Here is an 18,398-nt window from a genome sequence, read left to right as displayed (position 1 = left end):
TTATATGAAAACAACAGGAAAACAATGATGACAAGTTGTAGACTACCTAAAGTTAATAGTTGGCTCTTTTACAAAAGCATTTACTTCTCTGGGAGAAGGCATGTCTGCTTTTGGAAACTGGAAATAAAATAGATTACAGCCTAGTGAAGTAAAATCACCAGACACTGCTTACAACTTTGAATTACAGATGCTCAAATTCTGAAGTAAAATAAATTAATAGGTAAAGAGATGTCAGTCTAGTTTTTAGTTTGCTTCTGTATTGACAGTGCACCTTTCATGCTTTGGCAGTTTATCTTTGTTGCACACATCTAATCCACGTTTTCATGTTTTGGCTGGCAATGATAAACATAAACAGCAAACATTTGAACACATAGTTTCCAACAAAGTAATTTTTACTAACAATGAAAAGTGAGCATTAACAGTTATTTCCTTACAAATCTAGAAACAATGCGAGTTCAGCATCAAGCTCATTTTTCATGTTAATTCAGGCTTCTTTTACTTTATTTCTATACCTCGCCTGAGCTGTTCTTGTCAGATCATAATATCTTGTATCATAGTGGCTAAAGTCCTTGACAAGCAATAATATCAACCAGAAACTACCTTCAGTTCGCAGCGAAAAGAAATACCGTAATTTCTGGACTATATGCCGCCACTCTTCTCACACGCTTTGAACCCTGCAGCTTAAACAACGATGCGGCTAATTTATGGATCTTTACGGGTAACAAGCTTCATGCCGCCAATACATTTGGCATCACAGTGGACCAAAGAAATTCTTCAGATCAGTCATTTGTTTTGCGCTTCGTGCACACACCCTTATCCTGGAAACACACGAAGCAATGCATATGATGCAGCTTTCAGGGTAAAGTCAATCAATCTGGCGAGAAGGCGAAATCTTTCTGTGTAACATAGTTCCTGCCATATGCCATTTCCTCCCATATTTCCGACACCTGCAGCTTATAAACAAGTGCGGCCTATATAAGTAGAAAAATGTTTCTCTCTTTAAATTTAGTGGGTTCGGCTTATATTCAGGGGCGCTCTATAGTCTGGGAATTACGGTAGCCCTTTTACTACTAAAAGAAGAACTTAAGAACGTGGCCTTAATACCGGAGGCCAGTAAACCAAAACATTTCATTGTTCTTTTGTCTAAAGTTTCTTACATTAAGTACATTAAGATGCTTAGAGACAGATTGTATTGTCAATTTGGATGTGTGTGTGTGTATTGTGTAATGTAATCTTGTGTGTCCATTACATCTTTATTCTTTCCTAATGTCTTGACTTTTCTAATATATCAAACTTTTGGTTTTTTAAAGAAAGTCAAACACTTTTCTTTTTTTTACTAACCCTTTTCACTTGCATCTCGTGATGTAGCAGTTAAAAACAATTCAAATTCTAATATTATATTCAAAACAAACAAACATTTCATGAGTTATTTTCCTCCTACTCCTATTTGAGTGACTGGAATTTCACAGCACTTTCAAATTTCCTCAAAAACAGTGCCTATTCAGCAAACTCGTGCATGTGTGTAATTTAGGCAGGGCAGAGGTATCTGGATGAAATTACCCTAAATTACATTTACTTAAATTAAACAGAGTTATAAGTCTTATGTGTTGAAAAGAATTCAAACATTTTATAGTGTCAGAACACCAAAATAAATCACATACATCTGGAAAATGACAAATGATAATGTTGGAGATCTGTTTTCTGTACCATGCAGGTCCTTGGAGGAGATAATTACATTTTAATGGTTTTGCCCAGTTCTTGAAAATATAGAAAGCTACTATGAATCAAATGCTGTTTCGTGGTTCAAACTAGCTTTTTTGAAGTTTAGGGGTTGATTCTGTGAAGAGCAGTATTTCAAGATTTGGGGTGAACTTAGTGTTAGGTTTGTTTCTATTAAGCAGACACACACTTCTCAACTATACCACCAAACAAACTGTGTCCTTGTTGTGGTGTCACAACTGTGAATGAATTCCAAACCTTTATTTACACTTGAGCCCGTGTCTGGTATTCCAGAGGTCACTGTGGGTCACTTGCTGGCCTGCTGCAACCATCTCTAAAATTAAGAGGGGTTTTCTTTCTTTCTTTTTTGTAGCCCCCCAAATTCCTGGGATGAAGGTACGTGAGATTATATTTCACAACACAAACTGTCAAAAGGCAAATGATCCATGACTTCTACCAAAGTGGTAATTTGTTCATGTCATGGAGGATATGTCTTTGTAGGAAGTAAAAAGAAAGACTCGAACACATATTTCAAGATCAGGATCATCATAAAGAAATATCTTTTCATGTTTAAAAACATGTAAAACTGCTCTTGCAGATTAAGACAAGGGCCCATAAAAATCAAAATTCTTTAAGAAAGAGCCAAGATATGTTGCTTACACCACTCTGCACCTAAAGTATTAAATACACTGAAAAAAGTATAACCTTGCTCAAAAATCTAAAAAAAAGTCCAGATATCACATCTGAGTCATTTGTTACAACCTGATTATTTTATGTTGATTTAAACAGTAATACTGCACTTGACCTAACATTAATTCTTTGCCTTGATCCAAATGATTTTCTTAACATTTCAGTTATGGAACCAAACTAATTTATGGAAATTGAACCAACCTAATTTATTTACTTTTAACTAAACTAATATGAATTCATGTTTGCATTGACAATTGCAATTGCTAATTCATTTACATATAACCAAACTATATTTTACATTTTTTTTTTACTTTACCTAAAAAAACCCGTTTCCCATTTTATAAATCTATAAAAAGACACTTGACCAACAGATTACTTTAAATCTATTTATTCATATTTAACATATGAACCATATGCAACATATTTAACATAAAAACAAATGAAAGAAATTACGTGTTTGGATCGAAGACATCTCTAACCAACTCAAACATCAGCTAGCTCACATTAGCTAGCTCGCTTGCCAGCCACAGTCATGTAAGCTGGTAGCTAGCTAGCTTTGGCGGTAAATTGAGCTATTGTGACAACATAAAATACTAAAACTTTTATGATCTGCAACTGCTTTGCTACTTACGTTTATCTTTTGACAAAATCCACCCAGGATGTAAATGATAGTCACGATGTCCAATGGTGTGTCAGCATGCTAAAAGAGCTATCGGACTTGTACGTGTGCTCCGACTGTGCAGTGTGGAATGTAGATGCCATTTGAATCAAAATAAAAATATTACCTATAATTATATATATTTTGAGAATCTAAAACTTTTTTTGGGGGGGGTACTTGGGACGTATATTTAGTTCAGTATAAATCAAACTTGATGTTTGAAAATGCAAAAAGAAAGGGTTCCGCAATTTAGCCTCTTTTCAATTACAGTTATTAGTTTGAATGAACAACTGCATGTTACATCTGTTAGAGTGTAGAGGCAATGAAATGATGGAACAGGAAGAATTACATAAATAAATGAAATTCTCTAAAGGGGTAAGGGAAAAGGGGTAGAACCTAATACATTCATTATATTTAAATGCAGATGAAAGAAGTAGAAATAACCTAAGTTGTTAACAAAAACACTGTGGAATTTAGTGAAATACTGAACAAATCACGCAACATCATAGCAAGTCAATCATGTCCTGAATGGAGAAATTATTTGCCATAACTGATGAGATTTTGTACAGTCACTCTCTGTCTGATTCATTTTTTTGTGTACCCGTCATAGAAGTTCTATTAACATACAAAACTGAAGTCACCTCTGTAAATTTAAGAGCGTTTTAGTCATAAGCAATTTGCAAGTAATTAAATCATACCTTGTTTTTCTGTTTGAGTGATGCTCTTCCATAATTCATACAGAAAACAAAAACAACAAAAGAAAAAAAAATAAGAAAAAGACCTAGGACAGAAAAATCCCACATTTTTGTGAAGAATGTGTGAGGATGGCAATGGTTTGGACTGTGGGTTGCCTCTACTCCATATGGGGTGGAGATCAGGTACAGGTCACTCAGAAAACTTCTGTGACCACAGAGCTGCTTCTACTTTAGTCTGAGCTGTAAAATGTCCCTGGGAGCCCTTCACAGTGTGAGTCTTCCAGCTTCAGTATTGGTCAGGGGTCAAAGAGCAGGGGTTGTGCTCACCATACAGACCCTTGAATATCCTGCAAGTATAAACCAGCCTGTGTTTTAGGGCATATGACCAGTTATTTGGATCCTGTAACACATATCTGGATGGTCTTCATGTGTCTTGATTATTACTGCCTGAATCTATATTCATATCCACCTATCAAAGCCATCGTGTACCTCACTTTTATGTCTGTATAGTGTTTATCCAACTAAAGTCAGGAAAAATTGGGGAATGATGGATACCCTCTGTCCAAAGGTAAGACAATTCATTCATCCCCATTGTTTGTTTAATCGGTACTGAAAATGAATGGAGTCTGATCCCTCAAAAGATACTCCTGCAAATGACTCCAGAGGTATAACAAAGTGGCCATTGAAGTTGTTTGTAGGCAGATTGTCTAACTGCTGGACAGAGTTAAGCTAAGCAAAGATAATCAGCTGCTGGCTGTAGGTCTTGTATTTATCATACCGAAAAGAGTGATATCAATCTTGTCGTAAAACTTTCTAATTATTTCTTTAAATCACTCAATCATTGGCTGATCACTTCATACAATGGGCTGTATTTCTCACATTTAAACCCTTCAAAAATAGAAAATACAAACATTCTCCCCATATTTGTCCACTGCTATGTAAGTTACAGATTTTTTGTATACATGTGGTTATACCACAGTCGGGTAGAGTCCTCTCTGTATCCCACAGCTGCTCTGAAACCCCATACTGAGTCAATTAGACCTTTACAATGCGAACATCATTTATGCCAAGTCGGGACAATCTATATGACTCCAGAGCTCTAATGAGATTAATTCCTCTTGGATGGGATAAATTCCTCTGCGAATGTCAATGTAGAAGTGATTGAAGTTAACAAGCTCATTAGTGCACTTCAGCACGATGTTCAGAGCTGTATGGTTGATTCTCAGTTGGCAGTCAAGGGGCTGTGGAAGATAAATAGAAACTAGTAGATCAAAAAGTGAAGCCTTGTAGATCTTTTTTTTATTTGGTATACTAAGTAATTCTTAATTTATCAGGGAAGTTAACAGTATCTTTGTATTTAACCGTCAGTGATTTCATAACAATGAAGGAGTGATTAAGTGATAAGAATTTAAAATTTATTCTAAATGTTACCAAATAATGTCAGGCCAAAAGCCAACATAACATTCATCATCCATCTTTTTGTGAAATTGCCAACCTCATTTATCCCTAATGGCCACAAACATGGAGTTTCATTTTCAAAAGAGGCAATAATTTCCCTGAACAGTTGGAGATAACGATGTATCCGTCTGCAAATTAGTATTTATGGTAGCAAGATGGTGAATGTGGGATCCCACAGAGGCCATGTTTTTCATAATGAACTAAACATGTCAGCCTGTACTACAGGAGTACCAATGGGCATCCATAGCCTGTCAGTGGGATCCGTTCGTCTTTGGAGTAGGCCTTAATGGGATTTGTTGTGAGATAAGTAAGGAATGTCACTAGACTTATGCTATAATTCATTCTAATCAGATGTAATTTTTATTGCGGAGTTTGTCTTGACTTTCGGAAAGCATGCTGCTGGTTTACTTCATAAATCCTGGTGGCTTTGATACTTGTCATACCAAGAGTTTCTCTTCATCAGCATTTAAAAAAAAAACATTTTCAGTGGGGTTTGCCTTTCTTTTGAACCTTCTCTGTACACTCTGGGATTGTTTTTGACAAGCATTTAGTCTAAGCCTTGATGCTTTAAAAAAAAAAAAAAAAAAGGCGGGGGTGGGGGGGTGGGTACGTGGAGAGGAAATAGTGTGAACGGAGGCTACAGATGAAGCAGAAGGTCTGACAAGCTGCGTCTGATTTTCACAGAGTTGTAATAAGAACCTGCTGGGGTGACTTAAGGCACAGGTCTGGGGTAAGTTTACCTCTATCCTGAGCCTCTGACCTGAACTATCTATGAAACTCTATTGTTAATGCAGGCTGCATGTTATCTGTGAAATCAGGCAAAGCATGAGCCAAACCTAAATTTACCTCATTGATCCCCTTTTAGTTTCTTTCTATCATTTTTATCTTGTAAGTCTTCAAGATGCGCTCAAGCATTCAGATTTGTCACCTTGACTAGTTCTCCACATCTTTTATTTCCGATGCCTGTAAGAATGCATCAGCAGTCTGTTTACAGCTGATCACAATTGGTCACCTAAGAAAGGTTAACATGTGACCTCACACACCGCAGGTACAGTTTAGCCAGCTGACCTACTGCTCATCTAAAAGGAATCCAGTTGCAGGTTAACAGGGGGTTCCAGCACTTAAATGGCCGTGTAACGTTTTCTACAGAGACCCAAATAGATTTAGCACACTTTGAAAGAAAGTGGATAAGAGGGGGGAAAGTTGCCCAAAAAACACAAGTTAAACCTTTGACACAGTCTGAAAAGCCAGTAAGGTCCCTGACTCTTCATGTTGATCTTGATGTATTTCAAAGACATGCTTTGCTTTAAAGAGTTAGTTCCACCAAATCACAGACCTGTCAACTTTTTTCTTGAGAGTCTCTGTGAGCACCAGATTGCGGTCTGGTTTGACACGGAAAAACTTCAAAGTGGCTTTAAAGACAACATGTTCATTTATATTTAACCAAAGCCATGATCTTCCCTAACCCTGTCTCTTCTGATCAACTCTTAATAAATCATTAATTCATTCAAAAACATTGAATCTGCAGACAATCACCTGATGTCAAGGTAACTGAGCAAAGTTTACTGATATATAAACATAATTTCTAAGAGATATAAACTCTTATAAGCTATAAGCTAAGTTTCTGGAATCAATATGGATTCCTCAGTCGGATTCATTTTATTCAGACTCCTTCGTTCAGCAGTTGGGAATTACCTACCCTTTTTTTTTTGCCAATATTGCAATATGAGGGTGCAACAGTTTAATCTTAAAGCAAAGCTATGTATGGATGCCAGGTTGACCCAAAGCATTTATAGGTTCTGTCTTTTTTTCATATGGGAAAATAGATGGGATTTCCTGTCAAACTATCCTCTTTGTTCAGTTCAGCAAAAAAATAAAATAAAATAAAAATCCAGGCACATCTAGAGCTATAAACTTTAATGACAACTTTAATTCAGAGCAAATAAAGTGTAACTGTGTTTTCAATGTAAATGCCCCCTCCCCCCCACACACATATTTAAAACAAATGACTCATAACCTTTTTGAATGATTGAAAGAGAGAGCTGGAGGATCTTGACAATACAACAATCCATATGTGGTACTTTGAAGACTTTTTTTTCACTACTTCTGGAAAAAAAGATTTTTGTAGTTGTGGCAGACATTAAACTTAGAGCCATTGTACATAGATTTATAGATTTATAGATTCTCAGTCTGGATGAGTGAAACCAAAAATATCTGCATATCTAAAAACAACATGGGCTACGTGGGAAAATGTGCTTTTGTAATTTGGGTGAACTCACCCTTTTAGTGTGAATTTCCTCAAGGCTTTTTACTTTAAGTCCAAGATTTGAAGCTCTCACTTGTTTCTCCATGACGAAGGTCAAGCCTGAGAAGAAGCACACTGCCTGTCTGCAGACCAGACTGTAATTGAAGGGGGTCTGTGAGCAGATAGGAGCCAGAGCAGCAGAGCGTGGGGGGTTGGGGGGGGATTTGGTTTCACCCCCTTGGTGTGCTGAGTGGAAGTCTCCCTCTCACACCGGGGCAAACAATATTTCATCATGCGGTATGAACCTGCAGACATGCCCAGAGGATTTCACCACTACACCCCTAATGATGGAAAATGAACGCTCCACTGAACAGAGCTAAATGCCCCCACTGACAACATTTCCAAACTATTTACAGCAAGGGCCTAAAAAGCAGCAAGTCCAAGGATCGCTCGGGATATATTTCTGTTGATTCGACCGTAATGAGGAAAATCTGTCACACAAGTTTTGTTATTATTTCCATGAGGCGTAGAAAATGCAATAGAGAGAAATTTGAATGAAAACGACAGGTGATAAAATACCATTATTATATTTATAAATCAGAGATGTCTCTCCTTTTTTTTACCTCCACAATTTTCACCTGATATGAGGAAGTGTGCTGAATGGAGAAGGGGGTGGGGGTCTTTACGCACAATATCCAGACTCCACCCAAACATGGCTGGAAGAAAACCTCTTGGTACAGTAGGGGCTGGCCACTGACAGAGGCTCCATCCACGCTGACTGATGCCCACCAGCCCCTGATTGCGCTTCTGGATCCAAATCTCTCAACTTTTTACGCGCAAAACAACGAAATGAGACTCCTCGTTTCGGCGGTGACACTGCTGTGGGTGATAGCGACACCCTGCGCGGAGGCCATCCACGGACTGTACAACTTCGGCCAGCACGAGTTATTCTACAAAAAGAACAACTGCAAGCCGATTCCCGCAAACCTCCTCCTGTGCCACGACATAGAGTACACGGAGATGCGCCTCCCCAACCTGCTCGGCCACGAAACCATGAATGAGGTTCTGCAGCAAGCTTCGTCTTGGATCCCGCTGGTCCAGAAGCAGTGTCACCCCGACACTAGAAAGTTCCTGTGCTCCCTGTTCGCTCCCGTGTGTCTGGACGACCTGGACGAGCCCATCCAGCCGTGCAGGTCCCTGTGCGAGAGCGTCAAGCACGGCTGCGCGCCAGTCATGTCCGCCTTCGGTTTCCCTTGGCCCAAGATGTTGGATTGCGATCGTTTCCCTCTGGACAATGACCTTTGCATACCTCCCGCAGGCATCGATAACCTTGTGCCGGTCACCAAAGAAGGTAAGGTTTGCTTTGAGTCTGTGTAAACTGTATTTACCTTCCACAAGTCCTGTGCGTCAAAGCAAAAATATACTTTGTGGTACCCAGCTAATTAGAGATCAAGCATTTTCTCTTTATTATGCATGACTGTCCAGAATCCACATTTGGCGTATTTCCTATAATCCTGTGCTTATTTGGTTCAGTACATAACAATTGTAATGATTTTGCAGTATCCAAATAAACATAACGTTTTTAGTCTGCAAGGCTTTATCACTGGTAGTCACTGATTTGTTGAATGAGTCTGATTTGTGTTTCGCAGTACCCAGAGTGTGTGATGCTTGCAAGGAAACAGATGAAAATGACAACGAGATTGTTGACAATCTGTGCAAGAATGACTTTGGTAAGTCCAGCCACTCATTTTATTAGAGTAGTGGCTCCTGAAGTGAAGCTCAGAGGCCCAAACAGATGATGAGGGCCATTACAGGAACCAACAGGCAAATATTTCACTGCTAAACCTCCTTTTTTTTTCCACCTGAAGCATTTGGAAAAGAGAGTATATTGTGTATATTTGTCACGATATGTAGCTGTATATTTATGTGCCACTCCCAAATCCTTATGTTCTCTGCTGCTCACTTTAAGCTCTGAAGATCAGAGTCAAGGAGATCTCCTACATCAACGGTGACACGAAAATAGTCCCAGAGTCCAAGAGCAAGACCATCTATAAGCTGAACGGCGTGACGGAGCATGACCTGAGGAAGACGGTGCTGTGGCTGAAGGACGGCCTGCAGTGCATCTGCGAGGAGATGAACGACATCAATGCCGCCTACCTGGTCATGGGCCAGAAGTTGGACGGCCATCTGGTCATCACCTCACTGAAGCGCTGGCAGAAGGGCCAGCGTGAATTTAAGAGGATTTCTCGCAGCATTCGCAAGCTGCAGTGCTAGGAAGGGAGGGGTGGGGGTCAAAAACTGCATGAGTTGCTGTTGAAGACAAGGTGCAGTTGAGCTCTTCCCCCGTTCACATTTTCATGATTGGTTTGCGGTAAAAGATTATGCTTTAGATATTTCCCTGTCCTTCAAAGGCACATCCCCTCATCTGTCTTCCCATTGATGAATCATTTCCATTGTCCTAAATCCTAAAAACTAGGTAATATGGAGCACATATAGGGCTACTTTTCAGTTTGTGGATTGTGCTATGTCCCAATATATTCAAATTATAGAAACTAATAAGGTCAAAGTACTTAAAACATCACCTTGATTCCTTAAAACATTAATTATATCTCATGCAAACACAAAGGGTAAATATAGAAAAGACAAGTCCCTAAAGGTACCTAATGTAAGATTTTGTGGCTTCCATCATTTACCTTATTAATTTTGCACTGACTGCCCCCAAGTGGCCAGGTTTCAAATGTCTATAATCAGACTGTGAGTTTATCACACTAGGATATTTTTCTTAGCTGTCCTAGTATGAAAAAAATATGCTTTCCTTGAGAGGACCTCAAACAGGGTTAGCTCAGCAAAAATAATTTAGAGGCAAAATTAAGTCGTTTCTACTCAAAATTATAAAAAGGATCAAAGGGTTTTTGGGACTGAATAAAGAGATTTGGTAAAAGTCCTCTTCAACTAGTACCGACACTTTTCTTCTGTTCTCATTCTATAGACTACAGTTGCAAAGATAGAGTAATTTTGTGTGGTGCATATCTGAGTGAAGCTGTGATCCACATGTGGGTGGTGTGATGTTTTGTACTCCCTCTGTTTTCTCAAGAAAAAATGAGAGATAGCTGGCTATATTCTCTTCCTCCTCAATATTTTATTATCCTTGGTAAAAACTTTTGTGCTTGAGTCACTGCATGCTCTTCTACCACAATATGATCAAACAAACATTTTTCTACCCCAGACTTTCATTTCAGTTTTTCACATGAGGTTTGGGTTTACATCCTCATCCTGTTGCTTCATGAGTTGCACAAGTTGTGTTTTTGGTATTAATGATGACCATCGGAGCTACGGTTGATAGTGTTGTTTTGATAATCAGTAACTTTGTAAACACAAATAACCATGTTGTGTTGTGTTCTATGTGTGTAATGTATTGTATTACAGTGTAAATATCAAATACTATCTTTTATTCTTGTATAAAGTTTCCAGCTATTAAAAGCTGCCAACAAAATATTTTGAAATTACTCATTAACTGAGCATGGTGTTCTAAAAATAACAAAAGCTGACATTTAGGGGACAATTTGGCAGTTTACTATCAGCAGGAAACCAATATTGTGATGAATAAAGAGTTTAAAAATAATCCTAAAGGCCACAGTTATAGGGTGGAAGATAAACCTACGGTATGAATTATTGATTCAGCAACGCCACCTAATGGAAGAAATTGGTAATACTTGCTGACAGATAATTTGATGTGAATGAATAAAGATTTTCTTGCTTACTTCCTTTACTATCATATTTTTTTAGCTGTCCTTTTTGAAAAACATATCACTTCTATTTTGGTCTTGATATTTATTTTGAAATCAGTCAGAAATCTCAACACTTTAGTACTTTTAAAATATTCTCCAATAAAAAATTTGCTTTTGAAGCAGAGAACTCTCACTCTGGCCCTATAGCTGATGGCTTCTCACGCTGATGTGACTAACACTGCAAATCTCAAACGTGTGACATTCATGATAATACAAAACTGTAAATGCAGAAAATGATAGCATTTGAGAACTTGGAAGAAGACTGGCAAGGTAGATACATGCAGGTATTACAATACCTGCATGAGATGACTAAGATGTCAAAATGAACCAATAACGAGTTGGAGTTAAGATACATTTCCCTATTTAAGGCTTCATCAATTTCACCCATTGGTGGGGAGTCCCAGACATTTTCACCTCTCTCAATCTCACACATCAGCTGCTACCAAATGAGCCATATAATCTAAAAGATTAATGAAGTTTTAAAGAATCCAACATTCACATGGAAGAGCTGGTCACCAAAAAGGATTGTGTTAAGTTGTAAGTGATTTATATCCACCTCTTCAACACATATGATTTCAGTGACACTTCCACGTTGATACAGGAAGCCTCGACAACCCCCTGGCTTCAATGACTCCTTTAGCTTTCAAGTGATAGCGTAGGGTGATTGACCCAGAAATACCTCTGGGACTCCCCAATGGCCTAGAGAACTTAAAGCCTTAAACTCTACTCCTACTGTCTAGACAAAGGTTTCAGTTTGGCCTGACATGTTCAGAAATATGGTACTGCTGTAGTGATGAGCCCGTTCGAAAACAATTTTTTTAATGTTACTTAAGCATTCACAAAGGGGCTAATGAGTATCTATAGCTGCATATTGTGTAAATAAATCTGCAAAAAGACAATACACATGAAATCTATTTATATCCTGAAGTGAACGACTGGGCCTCTGAGTGTGTATGTCTTATATACTGTCATGGAAGGAGATAAAACAAGTTTAATTAATAAATGTACTGAAATATGTGAACTTGCATCTGCAATTTTCTATAAATGTTTACTTCTGCATTAGACTTTTGACGTTTGGTTTAACAAAGCCAACACTTGAAAAAAAAATCCTTTTATTTATTTATTTCTTTTTTTTTTTTTCATTTCTAAAGACCATATAAGTGATTGGGCTAGGCAGATTTCTGGCAATAAAGTGCTTACTACTTAAAATCAGACAGAAGAAGTGGTGTTTCAACCATTGTATTCTTACAGTCATACAGCATGATATCATAGGAATATTGCAATAATTGTGACATTGGGTTATTGTATGTGCAAACATTACATGAAATACATTTTGTATGTAAGAAATACTGCAGCGATTTTATGTACTTTGTTAGTCACACAGAGATTTTCCAACATTTAAAAAAGCAGAAAACCCCCCAGAGAATCATTAAGATGGACTCAACGGCTGCTCATAACTCAGACTGGATGAATAACGTAATAGTCCGGAGAGCTGAAATAAATAAACAAACACACACGCACTTTATGTAAGAGAAACCAGGAATCATGATGCATTCAAAGTCATGGGAAAAATATGGGGAGTGCTGAAACAATGGCCGACGGGGCTCTCTGGGGAATTTGCTGTGACAATAGAAGGCCCTGATGTGACGTTTACGGGTTAGGTAGGATGGGTGGAAACAATGTAAACTACCGCTGGGAAATTTAAAGCCTTTGAATTGCACCGATTGCAAAACACAGTGTAGGAGACGTTATTTTTTGGGGGTGGGGGGCGGTGAAGATGGAGATTCAAATGATTTATTTATTTATTTTACATTTTTTGCATTTCACACAACCAGGGTGATTTACGAAACTAAAAGTAAATGTCGGAAGTTACGAGTTTAAGATGTTGATGAACGCAGCACAAACGCATCTTTTTTTACCCGGCCGTTAGTTAAAGCTAGCTTACAAGTTTAGCCAACAGCTAAAACAGCTATCTTGTGTGCTTTCTTCGTTTGTGCCAAGGAGAAGTTATAAAGACTTGTTTTGCCTCAACGATGAATCTGTGAGAGCAGGCAGGCTCAGTTTGACGAAGCTGAAAAAAGTACGCGGGGAAGTTCCCCAGGAAATCCCCCCGGACTGTTATAATATCCTCCGCTCCAATGCGCCACATCTCCGACTGTCGTCTTCCTCACTGGGCTTCTGAAGAAGACTCGGAGCGACGAGCACAAGCGTCAAATGTTGGATTATTAGGGGTGATCTATTTATTTATTTTCCTTCACTCTTCCCTTCCTTTAAACCGACGAAGCCTGCCATGGATAACCTCAGCCTGAACGCGGATGGTGACGCGTTTAAAGACAAAATCCGGAGTTACAGCACTTTGAATACTCTTTACCATGAGACCCGGCAGGAGCTCGATCTCATGAAAAAACAGATAAACACAAAGGACAACATCATTGCAGAGCTGAAAGTCAGACTGGGGAGGTATGAGAGGATCTACATGGCAGTGGGAGACGCCGAGTCTGTGGTCATAGGACCGTCCAAGTCACTGTTGGAGAGTTTATGTAAAGAAATATACAAACTGAAGCAGAAGAGGAACGATGTGGAGTTCAAAGCCTCTCGACAAGAGGAGGTGAATAAAATGTGTTGCAAGTGTTGATTCGTGTTTGTGGACACTGAGGCTTGAAGTTGGGAGGGGGGGGGAGGCTAAAATGATCACAATACAGACAGACAACAGAAGTCCTGTAGATATAATGGAGCCAGTTAAAGTCCATCATGTTTAACATTGAAGTGTATCTTCATTTTTTCTTCTGTCCTGCAGAATAAATTATCATGTAACTCAGTCTCTGCTAAGATAAATGCATGAGATTGGAGTGTTTGTCAAATTAGATTAATATTAGCAGCATTCATTAGAATAATCTGTTTTGGGTGTGTTGTGTCTTTAATAAATAAAGTAAAAACATTACAAAGTAATGTGCTCAGACGGTTCATCACCCTGTGTCCTCCCAGGAGATCCAGAGGCTGAATGTGCAGCTCAGAGAGAAGGAGCTGGAGCTGGAGAACATCAGGTGTCAGCCAGAACATGAGAAGGACCTGGAGATCCAGAGGCTGCGGTCAATCCTGGAGGAGAAGGAACGATCAGAGGCGACCAGAGCTGTCCTCTGCACCTCCTTGGCTGAGGAGGCCGACCAGCTGCGAGGCCAGCTTGGTACAACCGTGAAGGTGTGCCAGGAACTGCTGTCGAGGCTGGAGAGAGGGAAGAAGGAAGGAGACTTGGAGGAGATGGACCAGCTGAGGGAAAAGCCTCAGGAGGTGTGTGATGCCTTGGCTTTGTTGGGTGTATAGTATTCCTTGGGATTCATAGGGAGACTGACAACCCTCAAACCCCCAGAAAACATTCCCACGTTTCTTCAAATGCTGTGCTTGCACTTTTTTTTTTTTTTTTTTTTTGTAGCCCTACTATAACTTCTGTCACCATTTCCCGTAGATGGCAGGGTGCTCTGACATAAGTGGTGTTAATGCACAAATCCGCCAACTTCAGCAGGAGAATAAACAGCTGAAGCAGCGAGTGGCATACGTAAGTGTTTGTTCTACAACTTAATTCAATTTTAAAATGTCTAAATTGTAATATGTGTAATATTGGCATTATCAGATGGTCTAATATTGGTGCTTTCTTTTGTTGTTGTTGTTGTTGTTTAGGTACAAAGTTTGAATTCCCAGTGGCAAAAGTACGACTCCAGCAGGGAGGACTATATCAGAGGTTTATACCACAGGCTGAAGGAGGCCACCGGGCAGGGCTTGATACCTGGGCTGGGTTCAGTCAACACTGGGTTGCTTCATCAGGAGATTGCCAGGCTGAATGGCTTACTGGAAGAGAAGATCACAGAGTGTGCAAGGCTGGATAGAGAAATGGTGGATATAAGGAGACAAGACCAAGAGCGCATCCAGACACTGGAGCAGCAGGTTGGTTCAACGTGTCTCACTGTGTCTTCTTCTGCACTGAACCTTAATCAGCCTATTTATAATATGACTAGTAGCATTTGTTGCTATTAAAAAAACATACTTTTTTTTGTCCCCTCCTCAGGTTCTAATCTATGCTGAGGATTTTAAGTCAGAGCGGACTGACAGAGAACGAGCACAGGGCCAGATCCAAGACCTGAAAGAGCAAATTCATCAATTAAAAGGCCAGCTACACAAACAGGTGAGACAACACTCCTACAATGCAGTGGAACCACGTATTTATAGACGCAATGACAGAAGCATGTTACCTTATGTGAGGCTGCTGCACTCCTAACAGTGTGCCTCTTGTTTTTCTGCAGGCGTCTAGTAGAGAGAACAGAGACATGGTCCCCATGTGTCGCATGCACATAGGACACAAGATCTCATCGAGGAGACAGAAGGATGAAGCAGAGCACGTGCTCAGGGCCACTACTGAGGTGCAGCAACAGGCTACAGCTGCAGCACCGATATTGGCCCCCTCCTGGAGTGAGGGCCTAGGACAGTCAGAGTTACAGTGCCCGCAATGCCTGGCCAAGTTCAATGACAGTGATACTGTAGAGTACCTAAAACATTGTGAAGAGTGTGCCAAACTATAGAGAGAACAACACTCGTCTGAAAAGGACAATTACCTTCTAGCTGACATTAACTGAACACTGATGAGCAGCACTACATGGAAGAAAGTGGAGTTTCCAGTTTGGAGGGACTTGATTACAAATTAAACAACTGACTAAAGATGTTTGTGAACAGACAAGCAAAACCGTACAACCCACAGCTCCCCTGTTGCAAGAGGAATGAGTTGATCAAGCCTCTCTTAAGTCTGCATAGTTAAGTGTCAGGGTCTCCTGTGACAATGCAGGAGATCATAGTTGAGGAGAGGAGGATGACAATGCAATATATCAAAAATCATATACCTCAATGTTTCAAATTGCAAACCTGTTGCACTTTCTTGACATTTAGACAAAAACTAATCATAGGATCATACGAGTCAAATATTTGTGACACATAAGCTTCTTATTTTTGAGTTTAAATATCAAGTTAATAATTTTGGTGCTCTTACTTTTTGATTGAAAATAACATATTTCTTCTCTGTAAAGTATATATTAAAATTGACTTAAAATATGTAATTATTATATTAATATTTATTATTTTTGCATATATATAATTGGATAAGGCAGGTGATTTTTATTGCATTGTTTTGTTGCCTAAATATTTTTTCCTGATAAACTTTTGGGATCAAAAATTTTGAATATATTAGTACTGGAAAAAATGTTAAACTGCTTTTTGAAACAGTTTATGCAGAGACCGATGATGGTGAACCATATTTTCCAATATCTGGTGCTGTGTTTTTGTTTTGTTTGTTTTTTTTTTTTAAAGGCTGGCACATTATTTTTTTAATAAAAAACTGTTTAGCTCGTGTATAGCTTTGCATTTGGTTATTATTACATGGTTTAGTTGAATCCCTGTGACAGTGCAGCCTTGAGCAGCAAGCAAAGATCACAGCACAACCACGAAGATGTGGGAGCTGCTTGCTCTAACTCTGTGTGCATGTCTAAGTGTGTGTTTGTGTGTCCATCTATGTCACGTGTGCGGTGGAAAACCCCTTCCCAGTGCTGCCTGAATGGGCACGCTGTACTGTGACAGCCAGATTCCCAGCTGTTGTGAGGCTGAAGCAAATATTACAGGGCTATGGCAGCTCAAGTTACATCCAAACCCTCATCAAGTGCCTGCAGATCAGTCAGTGACTAAAAAAATTCGGCAGTCAGTGGCTGTGAAGTATCACTTTGACACAAACATGGCTGTTTGGTGAATCAGATGTCATGGGTTTGGTGTAGTAAGCACAGGAAGCTGGACATCCCCGCTTCTAAAAGGAAGTAGGCAGTTGCAGTGCAAAGACAAACAGCAGTGGTATTTGACTGAACACATACGCTGCATTGTATTCAGATCAGACTATGTAATGTTCAAAAGAAACTTGTAGTTTAAACCTGTGGCGGTACATTAAATGTAGCTGCTGTTTAAAAAAGGTTCTGCCCCACATATACCACCGTAACATCAAGTACTACATTTACAGATATTTTTAAGAAGCCCATTCAGGATTTCTTTGATATTTTGTCTAATTAATTTTATTGGAATTCAAATATGGAAATGAAGGCTTCTTCTTTCTGTAACTTAAGTTTACAGCAATGAGTCAAAAAAGTAAAAATCTGACTAGGTAATCAATTTCATATCCATTTAATAGAACTGAAGAAGAGGGTTAGGGTTTCAAAATGAAGACAACTGAAAATAGGTACTTCATCTAAGTCCCAAAACGTTCAAATACCCCGGCCACGTCACATGACAACTTTCTAATGTGGCTAGGGACAATTTGCGACTGAATTTGTTTCTTCGACAATTATTGAATTTGCATAACAGAACAGCTGGCCCCTAACTCATATGACATGATGACTGAGTCTAATTCTTTCTGTAAAGGGCAAAGTAAATATCTCATCTAAAATTCAACCACATGCACATTGTCAGAAATATACCCTAAACCCTAAAAAGGCAATGAGCTGTCTGCCAGGGATTCCCCCCCCCCATCACCACCACCACCACCACCACCACCAGCACACACCTACACATTTACAAAAGGGTCTATAAGTGACTGAACTTGCACACACAAAATGCTCTACCCACCAATCTGAGAGTGGAAAGAAAAAAATAGGTCACAAATCCCCACCTGAGCGTCTGGGAACTTTTCTAAGAAACAAAGAATTAGTAAGAACAGTCAGGTGACGGCAGTAGATCAGTTCCTGTTGGAACCAGGTTTCAAAGCGTCAGGATGTACTGATCTAGCAGTCATATACTTTAACACTGAGGGTAAACTTCAGCCTGACACTTATCCAGACAAATAAAGAATGAACTAGATATGGCCTTTAATCTCATGTATATCCTAAAAGAATGGGAATTTCCCGCCATCATGAGGGAATTCCCAAAAAAACAGACAAGTTTATGTGGAAATGGATTGCTGTCGACTTGAGTGGATCATTTTAATTCAATCATATGTTGGTTGAGGTGCCTGGTATTATTGCTGAGTGTTTTATTAAGGCTTGATGATGAGGAAGTTGAAGGTTTCAGCTATCCAAAAGAGCAATGGAGGCTGATTGTAGCCAGGAGAAAAGAGGGGTGGGGTGGGG

The 18,398-nt window shown here is 39.3% G+C and overlaps 2 protein-coding genes across 3 annotated transcripts; both read left to right on the top strand.

Annotated features, from left to right (window-relative positions):
• Positions 1-8,215: 8,215 nt before the first annotated feature.
• Positions 8,216-11,230, top strand: sfrp2 (secreted frizzled-related protein 2). The gene is made up of 3 exons (XM_029512452.1): positions 8,216-8,816; positions 9,115-9,195; positions 9,435-11,230. The coding sequence occupies exons 1-3, from the start codon at positions 8,315-8,317 to the stop codon at positions 9,737-9,739; spliced, it is 888 nt and encodes a 295-aa protein (XP_029368312.1). The 5' UTR covers positions 8,216-8,314; the 3' UTR covers positions 9,740-11,230.
• Positions 11,231-12,974: 1,744 nt separating this feature from the next.
• Positions 12,975-16,596, top strand: tnip2 (TNFAIP3 interacting protein 2). 2 transcript variants are annotated; one of them, XM_029512432.1, is made up of 6 exons: positions 12,975-13,861; positions 14,212-14,541; positions 14,717-14,806; positions 14,929-15,192; positions 15,314-15,430; positions 15,549-16,596. In XM_029512432.1, exons 1-6 carry the CDS (start codon positions 13,544-13,546, stop codon positions 15,822-15,824), a joined length of 1,395 nt encoding a protein of 464 aa, XP_029368292.1. In that variant the 5' UTR covers positions 12,975-13,543; the 3' UTR covers positions 15,825-16,596. The 2 variants fall into 2 exon arrangements, with proteins under 2 accessions (XP_029368292.1, XP_029368300.1); XM_029512440.1 differs by having other exon boundaries at positions 12,982-13,861; positions 14,239-14,541.
• Positions 16,597-18,398: the final 1,802 nt, after the last annotated feature.

The sequence above is a fragment of the Echeneis naucrates genome, chromosome 1 (genome assembly GCF_900963305.1).
Source record: "Echeneis naucrates chromosome 1, fEcheNa1.1, whole genome shotgun sequence".
NCBI lineage: Eukaryota > Metazoa > Chordata > Actinopteri > Carangiformes > Echeneidae > Echeneis > Echeneis naucrates.
This window is presented reverse-complemented; position numbering and strand designations above follow the sequence as displayed.